At 38.9% G+C, this 21,362-nt stretch overlaps 3 protein-coding genes across 4 annotated transcripts; 2 read left to right on the top strand and 1 right to left on the bottom strand.

The window, feature by feature from the left end:
* The first annotated feature begins 8,452 nt into the window (after window positions 1–8,452).
* c13h12orf65 (linkage group 13 C12orf65 homolog) lies at window positions 8,453–9,814 on the top strand. The gene is given in 2 exon segments (NM_001310898.1): window positions 8,453–8,804; window positions 9,032–9,814. Coding segments are annotated over 2 exon segments (504 nt in total). The 5' UTR covers window positions 8,453–8,531; the 3' UTR covers window positions 9,263–9,814.
* Window positions 9,684–15,855, bottom strand: LOC105026112 (cyclin-dependent kinase 2-associated protein 1). Its single transcript, XM_010897354.5, has 4 exons — window positions 15,584–15,855; window positions 13,980–14,074; window positions 13,312–13,438; window positions 9,684–9,992 (listed from the first exon to the last, which is right to left on the bottom strand). Exons 1-4 carry the CDS (start codon window positions 15,648–15,650, stop codon window positions 9,925–9,927), a joined length of 357 nt encoding a protein of 118 aa, XP_010895656.1. The 5' UTR covers window positions 15,651–15,855; the 3' UTR covers window positions 9,684–9,924.
* Window positions 15,094–21,337, top strand: kmt5ab (lysine methyltransferase 5Ab). Of its 2 annotated transcripts, none has more exons than XM_034296587.1 (8): window positions 15,094–15,505; window positions 17,204–17,304; window positions 17,448–17,598; window positions 18,785–19,025; window positions 19,169–19,256; window positions 20,677–20,736; window positions 20,816–21,006; window positions 21,098–21,337. In XM_034296587.1, the coding sequence occupies exons 2-8, from the start codon at window positions 17,296–17,298 to the stop codon at window positions 21,306–21,308; spliced, it is 951 nt and encodes a 316-aa protein (XP_034152478.1). In that variant the 5' UTR covers window positions 15,094–15,505; window positions 17,204–17,295; the 3' UTR covers window positions 21,309–21,337. The 2 variants fall into 2 exon arrangements, with proteins under 2 accessions (XP_034152478.1, XP_012992181.2); XM_013136727.3 differs by lacking the exon at window positions 15,094–15,505 and adding an exon at window positions 15,923–16,667.
* Window positions 21,338–21,362: the final 25 nt, after the last annotated feature.

Raw genomic sequence — 21,362 nt, 5'->3', positions numbered from 1 at the left:
TACACCATAACAGCTGCCTCACATACACATACCCTCTTGAGTAGACGTATGCACTTTCAATCACTAACTATTTCTGGCAGCCGACATGATGTAACATGGATGTCACTGTGTGAGAAGGATGTCAGCTCTACCAATGTGCTGATGGCTGGACAGATGCCATGTAGCCCTTTCCATGGGCCAACATATTCCTGCTACATTAGGTGAGATTATGCTTGCCTATTATCTCCAAAAAATACACTGAAATTGCAAAATATCGGCACAGGAAATCATACATCCATGAATAATGTGCAGGCTTTCCATACAGTGTCACTGGGAGAGGAGGCGACCATGGGTTATCCACTTGTAGTAGCAGTGCCAACCTCCTGAACAGTGCCTCTGCGACAGGCCTGCCCTTCAGTGCAGAACCATCATCTAGGCAATGGAGGCCACAGTCTGCTGTCAGCAATGGGGAGTGAGTCACCCTGGCCTCAATTACTGTAGACGGGGGAGTGCACCTCACTATGGTAGCCCCAGGAACATAACCAAACTGACAGCTGTACGAAAATAAATGGTCAGGAGGGCACACTAACAAGGCTTAGATTGACAGACAGCACACCATCACTCTTCAGTTTGACAAGCTAAGATAATTAACAAAACAAACATGCTGTGACGCTAAATTACAATTATCCAAAGACTGACCTATTACAAAGCCCAGATGCAAAACAGACAAATGTAAATAGAGTCTAAGAGCAACAATCAATACCATATTGTAAAAACCGAAACGATTCAGTTGCAACCCTTGTATTAGTAAATCAACTTGGTGGGATTTGTAACTGGGCTCATATAGTGAGGAACACTGTACCCCATCCAAACAGGTAGGCACGTCCCTGTTCTTCCACTAAAACCAGCTCCCTTGCACATCCCGGCAGTCTGTTTTGACGGCCTCACAGCCGCCAACGCACTTCTGACGAGTAACAAACGGCAGGACAAGGAAGTAAACCAGGGTCTCTGCTGTGTAAGTCTAACACCAGCATGCATTACACAAACTGGTGACAACTGTCCTTCTAGGAAGGATCGCCACATTCTAGAGATAAGCATGGTTTGCAGTAAGGTACGCATGTACATGATGAATCACTACTAAAATAGCTGCACATTCTGACAACAGGAAAGGAAGTGTTGCAAATCTATTAGAAAGGATGTATGGAACATGTTTCATAATGTTCAGAGATACCAAGCACTGCTAGTGTGAATAAATGTAGGATAACAGTTCCTCAAAAGGGCTCATTTCTTTAGTCACTGGATGGCATCGAGCCACCACGGGAAACAAAATACAGAGGGAATTCACAAGTGTTATAAACACTGGATATGCAAGTAGATTTTGGATAGCTGTTGTCTGTGGAGGGAACCGACTGAAATGTTCTGAGGTTTTCACTGTGACCCAAAGTAAACCCACCATCTTTACACCAAGTCAGTTACCTAGCAACATCGAGGCATGTTAATCAGAAATTGATGGCTTGCATTGCTCATCATCACATACCCTGCATAAAAAAGATACTTACTATCCGATAGTACGCTGAAATAGAATACTTAAGCACTTACCCGAAATATAAGTTCATTGGCCGTTCCCTCTGTTTTTGTCACGAGTGCGTTCCGATTCCTCTATACTCTGCGGACATTGAAAATATAAGGTGGCAATAAATGCCAGCTTGAAAAATTACACAATGTAACCCAATTAATTGAGCTATTTTCCTTTTCGTCGTCTTCATGTAAAACAGCTATTATAGAGGCATGTTCTCGCCCTCATCAGTCTGAAGCTGCATCCGAGTCGAGTTGTAAACATTTCCGTGGCCAAATAACTACGTCGGCCCTAAGCTTTATGGTAGTGATACGATAAAAACTGAACATCTAGTTATGATAACCAATTGAAAAGCCACGTAACGTCCTTGACCCTGTACCTAGTAGTAATTCGCACACGAGTTCTCCCTCAAGCGAACTTAGCCGTTCAGATAGTGCAGCGGTTTGAAAGACTGTTCCAAGAAGAGTCCGTATATCCTTTTCAATCATGAGTAGCTGAAAATATGGTGAGAGTTTACTGTGGTCTTCTTCGCTGCACACGCGAACCACAGCTATTAATTTGCTTGAATCGCTTTCCTCTCGCGCTCAGGCCAAATTGAATGCGCCTCCTGATGGCCAAATGTTCGTCTATAACACATTTCCGCAAACAGAGCATTACGATGAATTCTTTTGAAAGGATATAGTGACGTCAAGGAAAAATTACGGCTGTGATATAGACCCTTCGGCAGATAATGTAGTACGGTGAGTATAGCAGTCATCCGGTTTAAGAAAAAGCAGCGTAGAAACCCGGGCTATGCTACTGATAATACTCATATCCCAAAAATAAGAATTAATAAGAAAAATAGATTTAGTGAAGTAAAATCAGACGTTATTGCCTGTATTGGAAGTATTTAAGGTAGTGAAATTACAGTTGTAGTGGGAAGTGTGTGGTTGAGAAATATTTATCTGGCCAGTATTCCCTGATCGTGTAACTTAACCAGGACTGAGCTGCTATACCTGATCCCTCCATAAGCACATTGCATCTGTGTATACGGCATATATCACCTAATATTGTGTAATTTGTTAATGCCCTACCTATTTCCTTACATACATAGTGTAACAGAATGTTGTCCTGCAATCAGAATGCTTTTTGCCGCCAGTGTTTCATTGAATTTTTTGTATCTATTTAAATGAAGGTGAAGAAAAGTTAAACTGGACCTATTACCTTATGACGTTATTTACCTGTTTTGAAACTGGCTATGAAATGGGCTATGATAAAAACAGAAATGTCCTTTTCAGTAGAGTCACAAAAACAATCCTGGCTCTGTGAAAAGGAAATCTTGTGTTAAACTGCAGCAACCCTGTACCTCTACAAATAGCTTGCATTATATTTGTCTGGCCTATGTAATGTTACATCAGTGATGTAGTGGGGGAAAAGGTGGGTAAACTATGAACTCCTTCCAGGCAATCAAGACAAACAATCATCGATAAAAACACTTTTAAACTATATTTTGATTGGTTTTCATGCTGGCCTATAGGGAAGACCTAGCGTACATGTCTATAAACTACACAAAATCCACATCAGGACATTTCATCCAAAATAGTTCATTTGGACTGGACGCCAATTTCACATATAAAAGTTACTTTGGAAAATATTCGTATTGAAATGTGTTGTCTTTTAAATCACATTCATGTTGTCATATAAGCTGTACTTTATTATCAACAAAATATATTAATTGCACTACCAAAGCACTAACCTTTGCCTTTTTCAACCCCATTCTGAATTCCAGTCTGCATCAGCACAACTGTTTCTCATCCTTGCCTGTGTCAATATCGCAAAGTACTGCAAGGCATAGCTGGACATTTACATTTTATTCGCATGAGAATGTTTTTTTTTTGGGTTTTTTTGTATTTCACATCTATTACATACTTTACTGATAAAATATATAGATATATTTACAGGGATTGGTAGAGTACTGAAAATCTGTACTGAAGTAAAATTACTGTTACACGTCCTAAAAATTACTCAAGTAAAAGTTCTAAAGTGTACAGCCCCCAGAATGTAATTAGAAAAGTACTCGTTCCTCTGAAATTGTACTCATTTATGTTACTTGTAAGGCTTTACTACCCACCCCTGTATATTTAGCCATGGGATTTTACCCAAACAATTATTTAGCTTTCTGGGCTAGTTAGGAGAATGTGTACATGGCTACGTAGTTTTACTGTTGCCAACCTTTTATATACAGTCTATGTTGCCAACCAACGGCAGCTAACACAGTATAGCTACGTAACCACTATTTCATTGAGCTAATTGGCTGGCTGCAGCTAGCTCTACCCGCATGCCTAAAATGTCAGTATAAGCACCTATGAGAGACGAAGGACTAAGGAACGATTTTAAAAGTTTGAGTCTGGCGTCTTTCAGCAACTTTTCGAATTAGCTAGTTGCCAGCGATGGTCTGGGCCATATATTTTTCTTAACTACTATAGCCTGAGTCTGATTATTGAGAGAGATTGATGTATATCACTTTGTTATCCTGCCCAGACAGACAGGGCACATAGTAGAATACACCCGATCCTGATTTGGTATCTTAAACTAAATCAGCGATCAGTTGATCAAAATCATCTAGTTCCAAAGCAATACAGCATGTCAGATTGCAAATGTTTAGCTGTAAACGGTTACTTCTGGAAAACACTAGGACAACTACAGCTTGAACATGATGGTCATTCAGCCTAGGATTGAGCGCGAACATTACCTTTAAATGGATAGCCTGCTGTCAGAAATATGGGTTGGGCAACAGTATACAAAGTAATATTGATGCCCAATACAGCGACGTCAGTTATAATGACGGAGTTATGCAATAACTCCTGAACAATACTTAAAATAGATTAATACACTTAGGCGTATTTACATATTAGTAAATACATTAAATAAATTAAATTACAAACTACTTTAAAGGTTAACTTTTCTCCTGGGCAAAAAGAGATTCTACTGTATTTGAACTATTCAATCAGTTTTTGTAAGTTATAGCAAGGATGGAGGTGAATACATTTAAATTATAATCACTGGAGAGCCACAATCTTTGCTAACCAGACAATTGTCTACAGGCCTAGATTTTGAAATCCATTGAGATGTTAGGAAGCCTGGACTGTCACCATTTGCAAATAAAATTTCACTTTTTCACCTATATAATATTTTTTTTCTCATCAAATTTATGTTGTCCTCTTCACAATTACAGCCATACCTCAAAACACCAACTCCACACCAGGTGCAGGATAGCTTGAGACATACTTCCTCCAAATACAACTACCAAGCCATTCTGATTATTGACATACTTCCCGCTCAGCCATGAGGTGTCTTGAAGGAAGCACATTCCCCTGTGAACAACAACAATTGACCTTTGCTAGCACCTGACCTACTACAAGGAGTTGCTTGAGCACAACCAGACAAGCCAGCTCTGTCTCATATTCCACCTCCCCACCCAGGCAAGGCAGGGCCAATTTGACCAGCTGGTCAAAATGTAATATCATAATCATAATCAACAAGACTTTGGTTAGGTAGGTGCATTGATAATGGGAATACCCGAAAAGAAGGATCTCCCACATCTCCCTTGCCTTTCCGTTTACCTTTCTTTAAGAACTATGCATGTTATAATGTTTTTGGATAATAAAGGCAATTAGGAGACATTGAACAACACAAGTTATGTGGAAAACAATGATGTTGTTTCAAATAAAAACGTTTTCTAAAATGTGACAGGATTCGATTTCATGCCACTATGTGTTAGTATAAGTCCCTGGCGTTACCTTCTGTACTTGTAACTGAAGTTACAAATGTTTAAAACTTGCATTAAGCAATAAGCTTTGGAACAGCATGTGATCAAAACAAACTTTGTTTGTCATTAATCATTTTGAAACGAGCATCGGCACATTGTGTCAAATCTGTAGTACTTTGAAAACTGAACAGTGCGTCAGAACTCCCATTTCAATCTTACCATCACTACATGACCACAATGACACAGTTATATTGCAAGACAAAGATCACTGTGCCATTTGGGGGACCACATTTTAAAGTTGTTTTTGTCATGGTAGCTTTTATGGTTTGGTCCTTACAAATTGCCTCAGAGTAATAGTAAAAATACAGGAAAGTAAACATTTTGTAGAGTTGTGCTTTGTTTTCAGCAAGGAAACTTAATGATTAATTCCTTTTTCCATGGACAGGGTGATAAAATTCAAAATTTACAAATTTGCATGAACTTTTAAACTATAATTTTGAAATCTGAAAGAAATCAGTAAAGTAAAGCAAAATATTTGAAAATGTGGTCACTTTCCTTATACTAATGTTGTAAACTTTGAGGCAACAGGGGGACTTGTAGCTAGATGTCACCATATTTACATCCAGATCTTTTGTCATCACAAATTCAGTACCTTAATGGCTTAAAAAGAACACTAACAACCTTCATTAAAAAATACTTACTGTGCAAACAAGCATGATAAAAACCAAAAGAGATTGCTCTAACTTCCATTTCGTCATTCAAACTCCATAACTCATTCCCAGCATAACTGTTTTATGCTGTAGCTCCAGGAATACACTCATTATGCACATATACACTCACCTAAAGGATTATTAGGAACACCATACTAATACTGTGTTTTACCCCCTTTCGCCTTTAGAACTGCCTTAATTCTACGTGACATTGATTCAACAAGGTGCTGAAAGCATTCTTTAGAAATGTTGGCCCATATTGATAGGATAACATCTTGCAGTTGATGGAGATTTGTAGGATGCACATCCAGGGGACGAAGCTCCCGTTCCACCACATCCCAAAGATGCTCTATTGGGTTGAGATGTGGTGACTGTGGGGGCCATTTCAGTACAGTGAACTCATTGTCATGTTCAAGAAACCAATTTGAAATGATTTGAGCTTTGTGACATGGTGCATTATCCTGCTGGAAGTAGCCATCAGAGGATGGGTACATGGTGGTCATAAAGGGATGGACATGGTCAGAAACAATGCTCAGGTAGGCCGTGGCATTTAAACGATGTCCAATTGGCACTAAGGGGCCTAAAGTGTGCCAAGAAAACATCCCCCACACCATTACACCACCACCACCAGCCTGCACAGTGGTAACAAGGCATGATGGATCCATGTTCTCATTCTGTTTACGCCAAATTCTGACTCTACCATCTGAATGTCTCAACAGAAATCGAGACTCATCAGACCAGGCAACATTCTTCCAGTCTTCAACTGACCAATTTTGGTGAGCTTGTGCAAATTGTAGCCTCTTTTTCCTATTTGTAGTGGAGATGAGTGGTACCCGGTGGGGTCTTCTGCTGTTGTAGCCCAACCGCCTCAAGGTTGTGCGTGTTGTGGTTTCACAAATTCTTTGCTGCATACCTCGGTTGTAACGAGTGGTTATTTCAGTCAAAGTTGCTCTTCAATCAGCTTGAATCAGTCGGCCCATTCTCCTCTGACCTCTAGCATGAACAAGGCATTTTCGCCCACAGGACTGCCGCATACTGGATGTTTTTCCCTTTTCACACCATTCTTTGTAAACCTTAGAAATGGTTGTGCGTGAAAATCCCAGTAAATCCCAGATTGTGAAATTCTCTGACCGGCCCGTCTGGCACCAACAACCATGCCACGCTCAAAATTGTTTAAATCACCTTTCTTTCCCATTCTGACATTCAGTTTTGAGTTCAGGAGATTGTCTTGACCAGGACCACACCCCTAAATGCATTTAAGCAACTGCCATGTGATTGGTTGATTAGATAATTGCATTAATGAGAAATTGAACAGGTGTTCCTAATAATCCTTTAGGTGAGTGTATGTGAAGTGACCCAACATGCAAAAATTAGCCAACTTAAAATATAATTGAAAAGCTTAAAGGGACATAGTGTAGAATGTTTTACCTAGTAGTATGAGAACATTTCGATAATATATCTGATGTTATAGCAGAACGATTGTGTTTCACAACCGTTACATATCAGAAATAATTTTGGAGCATATACAAAAGCACAACCTAGAATGCATTTCTATTGGTAAACAAATCGTGCCCTGTATTTTGTTGTCAAATGGAAAGACGCCACACACCCTATTTCCCATTGGCATAGCTAAGACACGCAATCATCTCTCTCCGCAGCTGAGCAATGGCAGGGCAGACAAACTCCCTGGTTTCCTAGTTGCAAACATTTTTAAGTTCTCTTAAATTCTGTTCAGGTGAGACAACACAGACTTTTTAAAAATATAAACAAATATAGTTTTTACAGGTAAGCTGGTTGACCAAAAGTTAAGCAATGGAAGAGAGTTGATTTTAGTGCGCTGTTGCTGTGATTCAGCTCATTCGGAATATACTCCAAACAGTTGACTGTAGGAAGTGATTCTGATATGGAACAATTTGAATTGTTCCAATTTGAAAACTCTTCTTGCTCTAAATACATAAAATAACTGTCATACATTCTAGTAACTTCTCACCTTTATATATTCTATTGTCATGAAGTGCTTTATCAGACTAAAAGTTTGCAGATGACACTATGGTTGTAGGTATAATTACCAACAATGACGAGTTTGCCTACAAGAAGGACGTAAGCAAACTACCATTGCGGTGTAAGCACAACAACCTCACATTCAACATCTGTAAAACAAAGGAGATAATTGGAATCAGGTGGGAACATGCCAAAAGGGCTGAAGTAGAGAGACTCGCCATTTTTAAAATATCCTTTGTGCTCAGAGTCAAGGACATACTGTCATTATAGGATCTCACCATTACATCAAAAGGTTTTGGGGAGAACAGACAACCTTGCATTTAAATAGAGGGGTTGGTCCTCCTTATACTCCAGTCCAGGCGGTGGCGATAGCGCGCCACTGTTGGTTCATAGCCATCAATTCGAGTGAAGAAATGTTTGACGGTGGACTTGTTTGACAGAGGAATAACCTACACCACAACAGGAAGCGGTTTCTTATACATGTGTACTTTTTTATATCACATAATTCGGTAGTGAAATGTTCTCAAAATCATTCGTAAACCGGATCTGCCAAGCGATATGGAGAATAACTTGGGTACCATCAGTACAACATCCACGTTTCATTGTACCAGCCGTTGGCATAGGAAAGGTTCAAACAGCAGGCAAGAAAGATTACATTGACCTCCCTGCGCTAAATGAGGATGAACTGGACGAGCAGTTTGTGAGAGGGTCTGGTCCTGGTGGTCAGGCAACGAACAAAACCAGCAACTGTGTGGTGCTCAGACACAACCCAACAGGCATTGTCGTTAAGGTGACTAAAAACATAACATTACCTAATGGTATTAATTCATGCTGACAATAATAAAACCAGTATTACAATATTACGAATGGAAAAAAGAAAGAGAAGCTTATATGTATCGTGCCTGAGCCACTGCCACAGGTATCTTATGTATGGGAATATTTGAGATGATCATAAGGGTAGTTGAGGTGCCCTATTTAGGATAATGTTTCATTGTGTATTTAACTCCTCTCATTCAGTGCCATCAAACCAGATCTGTGGAAACGAACCGTAAAAGAGCTCGGCAAATAATGAGGGAGAAACTTGAAGTCATCTACAAGGGAGAAGAGAGTGACATTCTGAAAAATAAGAAAGAATCTATACAGAGGAAACAAGACAAGAGGAAAAAGGCTAATGAGAATTTGGTGAAGAAGAGACTGTTTAAAGAAGCACTGATGGCAGACTCCAAATCAGTGGACGACAGGGGATGAAAAGGATCAACCTAATATTCAGACTGAGCAAACAATGTGTTATCTTTTGTTATTGTTGTTGTTCCTTTTGAAGTTGCATCTATTGAAATCAATTAAGTTATGAATCTAATAGTAAATATGGTATAGTATTTTCAAATATTGTAAAGAAAATGTTTATTACACTGAGTAATTTACAAAGATGCAAACAAGGACTGTATTACAGTCATTCATCCATTTGCTGTTTCTCACGCTAAAATATAAAAAACAAATACTACCTATAGCTACTAGGGTATCTTATTTTTTACACATAATATTATGTACTATACTATAGTTACTAACTGGATAAGCTATAGTTAACATATGTTATCAACAGGGCCTGAATACACACTTCAGGAAAAGCCATGTATGTTTTAGTAAATGATCGGGGCTTTGCTACATATCATGCATTTTTTTCTGTTTCCATGTTTTATTCAAACAAGCAATTCCTCAGTGGGAACACAATTACAGGATATTCCTGTCAAGTACACATCATAGGTAATGCCTTTTTGTCATAACCAAATGTGTCATCTCAGTAAAAAAAAAAAGAAAAATACAGAATTTAATTTGTCCAAAAAAGTTTTTTTTAGTCTTGTAGAACTTCAGGCTGGAGAGTTGGTCAAATCCGGACACTTTGCTATTGCCTGTTAGGACCTTGCATTTCTCTCGGTTTCGGCCAGGCATTCACGTACAAGCCCCCTGGCATGAATTATCCCTAAAAGGTAAAAATACATTATTAACTACTTGAGCATTACACATGAAATTGAACTTGAGAAAGTAATAGTGCATAATAACTGATTTTCCCTTTACTTAATTTCATGCTTGGAACATGAATTGCATCATTCAGGTGTCAAGTGTTGGGTGGTTAGCGTAGTGTTTAGTTATGCCATGTCTGTTATTGAGCTACTTTTTCAGGCCTTTTGATTGTGAGTGGTCATAAGCTGGACATTATAGCGGAACCTGGCAACCCAGCTATTTGATGAACAGATTTGAGCTAGAAATGCAGTCTTTGCCAGTTGGAACATGGTATGTCATGAGGTAAATACAGCTCCAGAAAGAAATTAAGAGACCACTGCATATTTTTCTTTCCTTTTCAAAAAAGTTGAAAAGGAAAGTTTTGAGTGAGGAACAAAAGCAATCAATTTGCAGTGGTCTCTTAATTTTAACCCTTCTGTTCCTCACTCAAAACCTTAGTTTTCAAAACTGGAGCTGTTCACTGTATCTAGAATTGCAGTGTGGATTTTGTGGTCTTGAGTTTCAATTTAAGAAATGCAAAATAAATTAACAACAAATATTTGCATTATTTCATCATGCATATCATAGTCATAGGAATGTGTGGGTTTTGGTGGATTACCCATAAAATAACCCTTGTTTATCATCCTCCCTTGAGAGGATCAATAAAATAATTCCCATGGAGGGAGGAAGCATCATCAGCAGGGATTGCCTAGTCCCAACTCAGACATTATGGATCAATGTCTCTAAACGCTTTATTTACACTTATGTGAAATAACATGGTCACTGTTGACCATTCAAATGGGATTAATTCATAACATATGCATTTAAATCAGACAAGAATATTGTAATTGGAACAAAGTCAAAACTCAACATATGAATGTTTATATTGACAACATGGTGGCATTATAACCAGCACAACTGCACTGAGTAGATGTAAAAAACATGAATTACTAAATGTTTATGCAATTTGGCATACATATTCAGATATAAAGTCTAACTAGCCTGTATGGTTTTGTTTGCTTCATTGGCTTATGACCATATTTTTGGAGCCAAAGTCTTTGAAAATAGTGTTTAAAGATGTACATTAAAATATACAATATATCTGATGTGAATTGGTCCAGGGATACTAAATGAGATCTTTAAGGTTCTTATACAACATTGAAAACAGTATGATCTGTTATTATATGATAAGTGTTTTTAACTGTCATTTGGCAAAATGTTCAACTTATCAGGATGTAGGTGTAATGACCAACAGCTTGAACCCTACCAATGTTTTCTGCAGCATAAACTTTCCCTAAGATAGATCTAGCAAGCAAGCATTAATGTGAGCAAAGACATTATTTTGAACAAGTAAATTGAGAACCAATTCTCATTTTCAAAGAGAACCTGCCAAAGGCACATAATTGCAACAGCACAGGACAACACAAAACCATAAAAATAATGTAAAAAATATAATACAAATACTAAATAAATAGGGGGGAAAACTATCCTCAAATTACACTATATGCAGCAAGACAGTAACAGTGAAAAGTTTGGACACACCTACTCATTTATATTTTTACTATTTTACACATTGTTTAATAATATGGAAGACATCAAAACTATGAAATAACACATGGAATCATGTAGTAACCAAACCTAAATGAATGACGGTCAAAGGAAGTGTGGGCTTTAGGACTGACAAGTGTAAGAGATCTAACAGAGTGGAGGTTACAATTTAAATAGCTGATGTTGTGGACTGAGCTGATGTAGAGGGGGAATTTACCTAAAAGGAATAATTTAGCATCAGTTTGTCTGGCATTGTGTATGTAGCAATGGCCAGTTGAATACCACTGATTCGCAGCCTGAAAAAAAAGCAGTTGAAAATATTGATGGTTTACAGACCGGTAACATCTGCTCCCTCATGGCTTATCTATTCCCTCCAAAAAATTGCCAGTTGACCAGAGTGTAAAAGTTATAGCAATGTTTCTACATTAACGATGGCTGGGGCAATGATGTGACAGTCATTCTATAGTACTGTTCTCCTGACCTGGAATAATTTATCATTTCTACAGCCCGAGGGAATTCTCATCATATATTATTATATTATACTTATATAATTATATTATTGTGCTGGGGGATATGAGGAATGCACTTTCTAACTTTTCTCAGTCTCCCCCAGTTTTACATTTTAGGAGGAGATGAGGTCCTGGTCCACACCTGTGGAGTACCTGGTTTGGGGGGCCCGTTGCTGTCCCTGTCCTTGTCCACCTGGTCATACTTTTGACCTAGTCTAGAATCAAATAGACTCTGGATTTAGCCCAGAGAAATGTATTTATTATTCCAATTGGACTCTTAATATCTCAAAAAAAAAGAGGAGCAGTGAAGCAACAGAAGCTCTGTGTGCGTTTCTGGAATGCACTGATTGGGACATATTTGGGTCTGCCACTAATAGTCTAGATGAGTACACTGATGCTGTGACATCATACATCAGCTTCTGTGAGGACAGCTGCATACCAACATGGACCAGGGTGAGTAACAACAACGAAAAACACTGGTTCACAGCTAAACTCAGATGGCTGCATTTGGAAAAGGAGGAGGCGTTCAGGAGCGGGGACAGACACAGGTAGAGAGAGGCTAAATACAGCTTTGGTAAGGCAGTGAAGGAAGTCAGGTGCCTGTATGGAGAGAAAATAAAACAACAGTTCTCATCCAATGAATCTGCTTCTGTTTAGAGAGGCCTCCAACAGTTAACCAACTATAAGCCTAATTCCCCCACTCCATTAATGACCTGCAACTTGCCAACGAGCTGAATGAGTTCTACTGCAGATTTGAAAGACAAAAGGGCAGTCCTGACAACATACCTTCTCCCTGTGTATCCAGCCATCAACACCAGCCCCACACCATCGGGGGCCCATACACACTCACCCATCTCAATCATCCCCACCTGTGCCACTACAATGGAACTTTTGATCCTGGAGGGGGATGTTAACAGACTTTTTGGTCTGAATGAGTCATTCAGAGCAAGGATATTTGGGGGGCAAGCAGGTTGAGGTAGGCTCTAATTCAGAGGTGTCAAAACGGTTCTGTGGAGTGTCTGCGGGTTTTTGCTTTCACCTTGTACATGATTGACTAATTAGGTTACTAATTGGTTAGTTTCTACCCTCACCTGGTTGTTTAAGTCTGAACTGGGAACCAATTTTAAGGAAAAACCAAAAGCCTGCAGACACTTAGCTCTCTGTGGAACAGGTTTGACACCCCTCCAAATTGAAAAGCATACATATGTTTACAGTACATGTTTGGGCAAAGCAAGCACATACCTCGCTTTAGTCTCTCCATGGCACTTTTACTCCCTGCATAAGTTGGTCTTATCTCCTTCCCAAGCTCTTCAATAATGGCTAGCAGTTCTGCATATTTACTCTGAGGCACTCGACTTCCACTTGAACTCTGTGATACAATGAAAGAATTGTTTGCAAATGAAATTTGACTTGTTCATTATTTCAGTCATCAACATCCCTCTTTAGCACGGTTGCTAATGGTTGGTCCCTGGATGGGAGACCAGATGCTGCTGGAAGTGATGTTGGAGGGCTGATAGGCGCCCTCTACATAGAGTACTGTCATTTGGTTACCCCTGACTCACTAAGATCCTGTGGCTTTGTTTGTAAGAGTAGGTGTGTTAACCTTTGTGTCATGACTACATTTCCAATCTTGCCCTCATACCAACATGGCTACCTAATCCTCCCCAGCTTCCAATAGGTTCATTCATCCCCTCTCCTCCCCCTAGAATTGTTCCCCAGGTTTTTGCTGTAAATGAAAATGTGTTCTCAGTCCACTTACCTGATAAAATAATGGTTAGTTAAATAATGAATAAAATTAAAGTTGTTGCAGAAATCAGCAACAGTATATGGATGTTATCATGATTTGTAATCAAAAGGTTATACATGGATTGTTGTCATCTAACATTTCCATTTAAAATTTCAGTCATTACCTGTGAAAAGCCCAATGATGGTGGTCCATAATCATTCACTACTGGCCTGTAAGATTGTAGTGTGGATATGCTTGTTGAAAGTGAGTGAACAGCAACTGTTGATGGGGAAAATAAAACAAAATATAATATTCTAAATACCATGTAATTAATCTTGATTAATGCATTTGGAAGGATTTGGAATGCATTTGGAATTAATAACCGAACTTTTAGCATGAATTATTTGCTTTAATATTTTAAGGTATTTTTTTGAATATGTATGTAATAATTGTCTGTTCTATTCCACAAAATCAAAAGCAGAATTTTGTGGGCAGGACGCTCCAGTAAATAAGCATTTTAATATTATATATGTATATTTATTATGAATTAAGCATGCACATTTATTTATTCACCATAAAGGGGTTATGTAAATAAATGTAAATAAACATACAAAGACTAACCTGCAGTGTAATTCCGTTTTATTGCACACTTGTGTTCTACTGTGAAACATTGTCTTTGTGTAAACATGTGTATTTGCAAATGTTTAACAAATATGAATGACAGACCTTTTTTTTTTTAAATGTCATTATAATTATGATAATATTAAAATGATTAACTTAGTCCTAATGGTTTTTTTTTTACTTTTTTATTAGGCCTAATGTTATTACTATATACTAAAAGTAGCCTTATATATAACGTTTTGTTACTTGCATGTTGTTACCATAATCATGCACACTTCACCCCTCCTGGCAGTCTAAGAACTATGGGTGACAGCGCTTTCAGTTGAGTTGTGTGGCTCCTGGAGTGTGGAACACAACAGCCAGTCTGGACTGCAGTCTTTGGCCTTATTAAGGCACAGCAAAAGACTGAGTTGTTCAGAAACACTTCAGTTAATATTGTTCTCTCATCTACTCAATCTAGACAAGTAAATGTAATAGATGTTGTTGTTTGCTGACAATGTTCTGTGTTTTATATAATATAATTGTTTGCATTTTATATCATCATTACCCTAGGTGTGAGAAAAGCAATTGCAAATATAAAGTTATGTTAGTAATAATAAATAGGTACATTGTATTAATATTTCCTCATACAATTTTACAAATTTCGACGACGTTTTTCGTCTTTCCTGCTGGACTTCCGAGGTCACGGCCTAATCTTTGCTAAGCCTTGCCCTGTAGGTTAGACCGGAAAATGCAATGTGCCTCAGTGAACACTGGGTGTCATCAAAGGTTCAAAGAACGGTTCACATTCAGATCAATCATTAGCCTTGGGGAAACAATCATGGAGGAAGCCGTACGGATAGAACTAAGAACCCAAAGTGATACATTTAATATACATTTGTACAGCTTCCACTCTGACAAAAATCCAACAACAGATTGCGCGTGTTTTGTTTCGGTGTCCGAGTTAACAACATAATTCTAAACTTTAAGGATGTACGAGAGAGAAAGCGTTTTATTAGTAGTAATAATGGCGGATATGAATCAGCTCTCAGGATCTGACCCTATACATATAGCTAACTGGACAAAAACTACAGTCACGGGATTTCTCAGGTAGTCATTTGAACATCGCATTTTTACTCCCGACAAAACAGAATCTAGCCTTCATTTTTACCCAAATTTCCTTCTCACCTTGGTTAGTGGAAGTTCCCGGAACATGCTGGTGGAGGTTGGGCTTGTAAGACATTCCCAGAGACATAATAAATTAAAGAAATACAAATCGTCGTGAATTTCACTGAAGCGCCTCTGTCTCTCTCGAACACTTTTTGTTTAGGCTACAGCAGAGTAGCACCGGCAAATATGGCCGTCACTTTATATTGACACCCCATAATCAGATCTATACACATGATAGCAAATACGTGATTATTTCATACCAGAAATTACTTTACAACAATAACTTTTACATAATGACCCCCAAAAATTATTTAATTTAAGTATTTTAATTTTAAGTATTTTGATTTTAGCCTATTATGCCTTAGGTTATATTTTTAAGACAAATGTCAAATTCAGATGACCAACCATGTAGCCTGTGCTGTGTTAAAGGTACAACCATAATCTCAAATGTCATACGGGTAATACTTAGATTAATCTATTCTTTTATTTACAAATTAAAATGTTTACTTGGCCTACTCGTACGTACATTGTTTCAACATTTATGGTACAGAGTCATGATATATAGCTACATATGATTGAACGTCATTTCATCCTGTGCTCGGTGTGTGGGGTAGTGGCAGAAACAAGCTTAAATGGAGAAAGGAAAAAAGGTTAGAACAATATTTGTATAAATTTGGGGGACCCGAATGAAAACATGTAGCTTAATCGCGTACAAAGACTCGTGTTTTTAATCAAGGTCGGGGATTTAGGCCGGACACCCCACAAATCAACGTTACATCCTTTGTAGATACATTTAGGCTTCTTCTAGTATGTTTCGCGCCACGCCAATCACATGCTACTAGATGCAGCGTTCAACCAATCAGGGACGCAGAAGCTTTTTAAATGACAGGAAGTCTCTGTTTGCTGTTATTCGTCTGTATTGCCAGACACCAGCGCTGAACACGGCGTGTGGTGGGTACGCGGCTATTAGGCGACTAATGGATGTATTTATTTGCTAGCTAGCGAACTATAGCGAAGCACAAGAAAAAAACTGCGTTTTGTAGCGTTTAACGCAAACGTGTGCAAATACGTTTGAACTGTGGGAGACTTGAAATGGCAAAGGGTAAGTACATAGTTAACTACTGTATCGTAAAGATACGTTTGGACTGTTTTGAGGTAGCGATCCTCGTTAGGTACCTAGTACTGTAAGTATAACGTAATTATCTAACAATGACGTTACAATAATTGATACTCTACGCCCCTTCACTGATGTCCCTCACTCAGGCAACCTTTGCCAGTTATTTCTATAGTTTATCGTGAATGTACAGTAGTAGATTAAACACGTAGTTGAGAATTGACTATTGTTAGGTATCGGACTGAAGCTCCAGCGCAAAGATTTGACTCCGTAGGTTAATATACTTATTTGGATGTTTAAATCTCTACATAACTCATTAGTTATTGATTGCATTTTTTTTTAACAACGTCGGAGCTTCTGTCCGCAAACACTCTTTGCAGCTCTACTCCACCCTTGTTTGGGAGGTTGTGTTAAGCGTATGATGGCTAGCTAGTTACTGTACTGTATTGATATGGTACGCGTTAGTTATTCAAGGATTTCAACATGCACCCAACTAACATAATCTCACGTATTTGTCTTAAAAGGAAAAAAGAAAGTGTTGACCACCTGCAAAAGACCTGAGGAAACCCTTCAATCCAAGAAAGTCGATAAGCAGACAAAAGAAAATAAACCAGAAATGAATGGGGTAATTTTGTATTGGATTTAAAGAAAAAAATTGCACATTTACTTTCTTATTAGGTATTAATCATTTTTAATTACATAGTTATTCTTATTACACCTGTGCTTGTTGTATTAATTCACCTGTTATGAAAAATGTTTGTTTCTTAGGAAACAGATAATGCTCAGCCAACTATACAAAGTCTTTGGTGTGCCAGCAAACCCAGATCCCCCCTGTGTGACAACTCATGTTCTGTCATCCAGGCTGAAATTGTGCCTGAGGAGTTGACTCTAAAAACTGAGACATCAAAACAAGGGAAAGGTAATCCACCATTATATAGGTATATTTATGTATGCTTTTGAGCCAAAATGGGTCCCTGGAAATTGTCATGCATGTACCCCAAGTCATCAAAGCCATTTCAAACAGGAATGTCATGGCTGACTGAGGTGTGATTGTGTTTTTACTTTCAGTTGACATGTTTAACATCATAAATCGCTTGAAGTGTTGGGACACTGTCGTGAAACGGGCTGCTATCTCACTCAAGAATAGCAGTTTACGGGTCGTGACCACTGATGTGTGATTTAGTGGTCAGAGCAGCAGTCTATACATACTGCGTCTATGCTATTATACCAAGTCTATGCTATTGCGACTATCTTTTTACCGGACTGAGTGTAGTTTGTTTTGGCCTATGGATGAACTGCATCCGACATGTTTAACATCATAAATCGCTGGATGTGTTGTGGTGTGTGTCCTGAAACGCTGCTCTCTCACTCAGGAAGAGCAGGTCAAACATTGCTCTCTCACAACTAATGCGCTTAATAGTTTATGTAGCCTATTCCTTCATAAAGTTCTGTGAAAAACTAAAATATATTATGTTGATTGACAAACAAGTAGTATACACCCACCCCGACTGCAGATGTTCTTCGTTGCATACAGACAACTAGTCTTTGTTTCTGGTCCTCTTCTGTCTTTCTAAGTTCTACTGTTTTAATGGAACAACTGAATAGTTACCTGAAACCAAATCGTTATGAAAATGGGAAATAACTAGTCTGTAAATGTGTGTATTATATTTCACAGTAATGACTTTGAAGGAAGTAGGGTTAATTGTCAGGACAGGACTTTTAGTCTACCCTGCTGCCCGAGAATACTGCATGACCAACATTATGTAGACAAAGCAATTGGCCAGTAAATCCATAAAGGTGGCATTGAGTTTTGTGCAGATTGGTTGTATGGGTTCATCATTCCTGTGATTCCCGATGGCTCTGTCTTCAGCTCACTGAATTTTGGTTGGAGCCAGCTCAAATTTAGACCTGATATGAACTCTGCTCATGTTTTGTTGTTTTCCTCTAATTTCTCTGACGGTCATGAGATCTGAGTTAAGTGACAGTCAGAATAATTTCCTGTGTGTGAATAGCAGCAGTGTCCACTCACCAATGTCTTATGACGCAACTAATTGTTCAGACATCCATTATGTTGTCCTGAAGCTATGTTTTACTTATGCTACCAGGTCTGTGTACTGGTTCCCCACTACATAACTCCGTGAGAAAAGATCAAGTTAACGGTCAGGTTGGTGTGACCCGGCAAGGGAAAGTGGCGACCTGCCTGGTTCTGGGATGGAGAGAAACTACTACCCTGCAGGACAGGGAGAAGGATCCTAAATCACACCACAACTCAGGGCCTGAATCAGACCGCGGTGTCACCAAATCAAAACCTGAGAGGGGGACTAGTCGAAAAGTCACTGTGAAAAAGTAAGTTATGCTGACAAACTGAAATATGAATATTGTTCAAATGGAGGCCAGTATTTTTTTTTCAGCCATCACTTCATGACCTAATCATTTGATAATTGAAGCCGATGCTTGTTTAACTAAAATACTGTGTTCCCTTCATCCAGAACAGAAAGCAAAGCTGCTGAAAACAGGAAGGTCACAGATTATTATCCTGTTAGACGGAGTTCCAGAAAAAGCAAAGCTGAATTGAAGGTCAGTGTGTGATGCCTGTGATGAGTCGTTTCAGGATCAACCATACCACCCTAGAAAAAAATATACAACCTTCAGGTAGGGTAGGGTGTTATGTCTCTAAGTTAATTTGCAGATACCAAGTAATTATTCAATGGTTAGAAATATTATTTTCTAGTGCCATTTCCTTTTGCATGTCATATATCCAGCAATGAAGTACTGCAGCTCTAAGTTATGACCCTCAGCCAGCATACAACAACTGTATTTTAGTTTGTCATTGTTAATATATTTTTATACATCTGTACATATTTTCATTGTAGAATACACCGTTCTAAGGGGGTGAATACTTCTGTAATCCACTATAATACTGTACTAGTACCACTACTGTTAGTACTACTGGCTTGCTCCTAGCTACCTCCATTACTGTATTCCTCAGTGACATAAGCTTATCTTAAGGAGACTGGTTGGATCTGTGAAACAGTTGTAATTCTTAACAATTAGCTACTATCCCAGGACTCGACAATAACGATGGCCCCGGGCCAGTAAAAAGTCAAGTCGGACTTAAAACTAGCAAGTCACTGTCCCGATCGGGCCATTAGAAAATAAAATGAATCCACTTGAGTTACGCTACAATGTACTACTTGGCATCCTCCAGTGGTTTCTTAATCTGGCACATGCACAAATAACTACCTTGCAGCTCTTTGTGCACGCTGTTGGCCAGACCAGAGTTGAGCAGCGATGTGACGCGTGGCTGTCTGGTATTGTTTATCAATAAAACTTTTCAACTTGCGCAAGTCACTCAAGTGCAGAAGGCAACGAAGGATAACTACGAGCTCGAACATTTTTACCTCCGTGCAAAAAAATATTTGCCGGTTTTGACTTCAATAGAACTCAGATGCACTTCGTCATATGTCTTAAGTTCCTGGCTAGAGCGGACTAATGTGGGTCATTTTACAAAGGCGCTGCCAACTTTCGTAAACAGTCCCTGACCAGCCTTGCCAATGGCAAACAGCACCTGGTCAGCATGACAGCCAAGCGGGTGGCTGACAGTCTGTCTTCAGGGCCCTTGACCTTACTGGTCAGGAATGTAAATGCAGATTAATGAGTTAGTGTTTTGTTTAAAAGTCAAATGTTTTGTTGATCATTATCTTTTTATTAATTTTATCATTACAAATGTGTTGGTTATCTGTTGTAATACTGATAAATAAATTTTTTTGGAAGGGGATAAATTACATTTTGAAATTGTGAAGTCATGCCCTACACCACAACACCTTTTACCAGTCTAGGAGGTATATTTAATGTCTATAATAAACCAAAACAGACCAATGTTCAATGAAAAATTTCTCAACCCATTGGGGGGCCTGGCTACCCTTTTCAGTTATTCTGTTTGGAACGCTAACTTCAATTTCCACAGCACAATATGAACACTATGCTCTGCCACCAGAATGAAGAACACCAACACCTTGATGACCTGATCAAAAATGGTGTAGAAGAAGGGATACAGGTCAGTAAATGATCCCATTCGGTAAAATGTGACTCCTCTAAACATGACATTTGACATGGGCCCACTTGAACCTCAATAGGTGAAACATACAGAGGGGAAGGGAAGAGGAGTGTTTGCTGTCAGACCTTTTCAGAAGGGTCAGTATGTAATTGAGTATCACGGAGACTTGTTGCATCTGGCCGAGGCCAAGAAGAGGGAGGCTCTCTACGCCCAAGACCCTGGGACTGGCTGCTACATGTACTATTTCCAGTATCTCAGCAAAACATACTGGTAAGGCATCTACCTAAACTTAATTTCCAGTGGCATTAAGTGACCTTGATGTATTGCCCAAATGTGTAATAACTTTTAATTTCCTCTACAGTGTTGATGCTACAAAAGAAACCACTCGCCTGGGAAGGCTGCTTAATCACAGTAAAAATGGCAACTGCCAAACCAGGCTCCATGATATAGATGGAATACCTCATCTCATTCTAGTGGCATCCAGGGACATTGAGGCAGAGGAAGAGCTGCTTTATGACTACGGTGACCGAAGCAAGGAATCCATCTTGGCTCACCCTTGGCTCAAATACTAATGCCTATGCCACCAGAACCCCCCCCCCCCACCACCTTTGAATAGGCCCTAAGCA

The sequence above is a fragment of the Esox lucius genome, chromosome 13, assembly GCF_011004845.1.
Source record: "Esox lucius isolate fEsoLuc1 chromosome 13, fEsoLuc1.pri, whole genome shotgun sequence".
In the NCBI taxonomy this organism is placed as follows: Eukaryota; Metazoa; Chordata; class Actinopteri; order Esociformes; family Esocidae; genus Esox; species Esox lucius.
The sequence above is the reverse complement of the archived record's forward strand: the minus strand, read 5'-3'. Positions and strand labels throughout refer to the sequence as shown.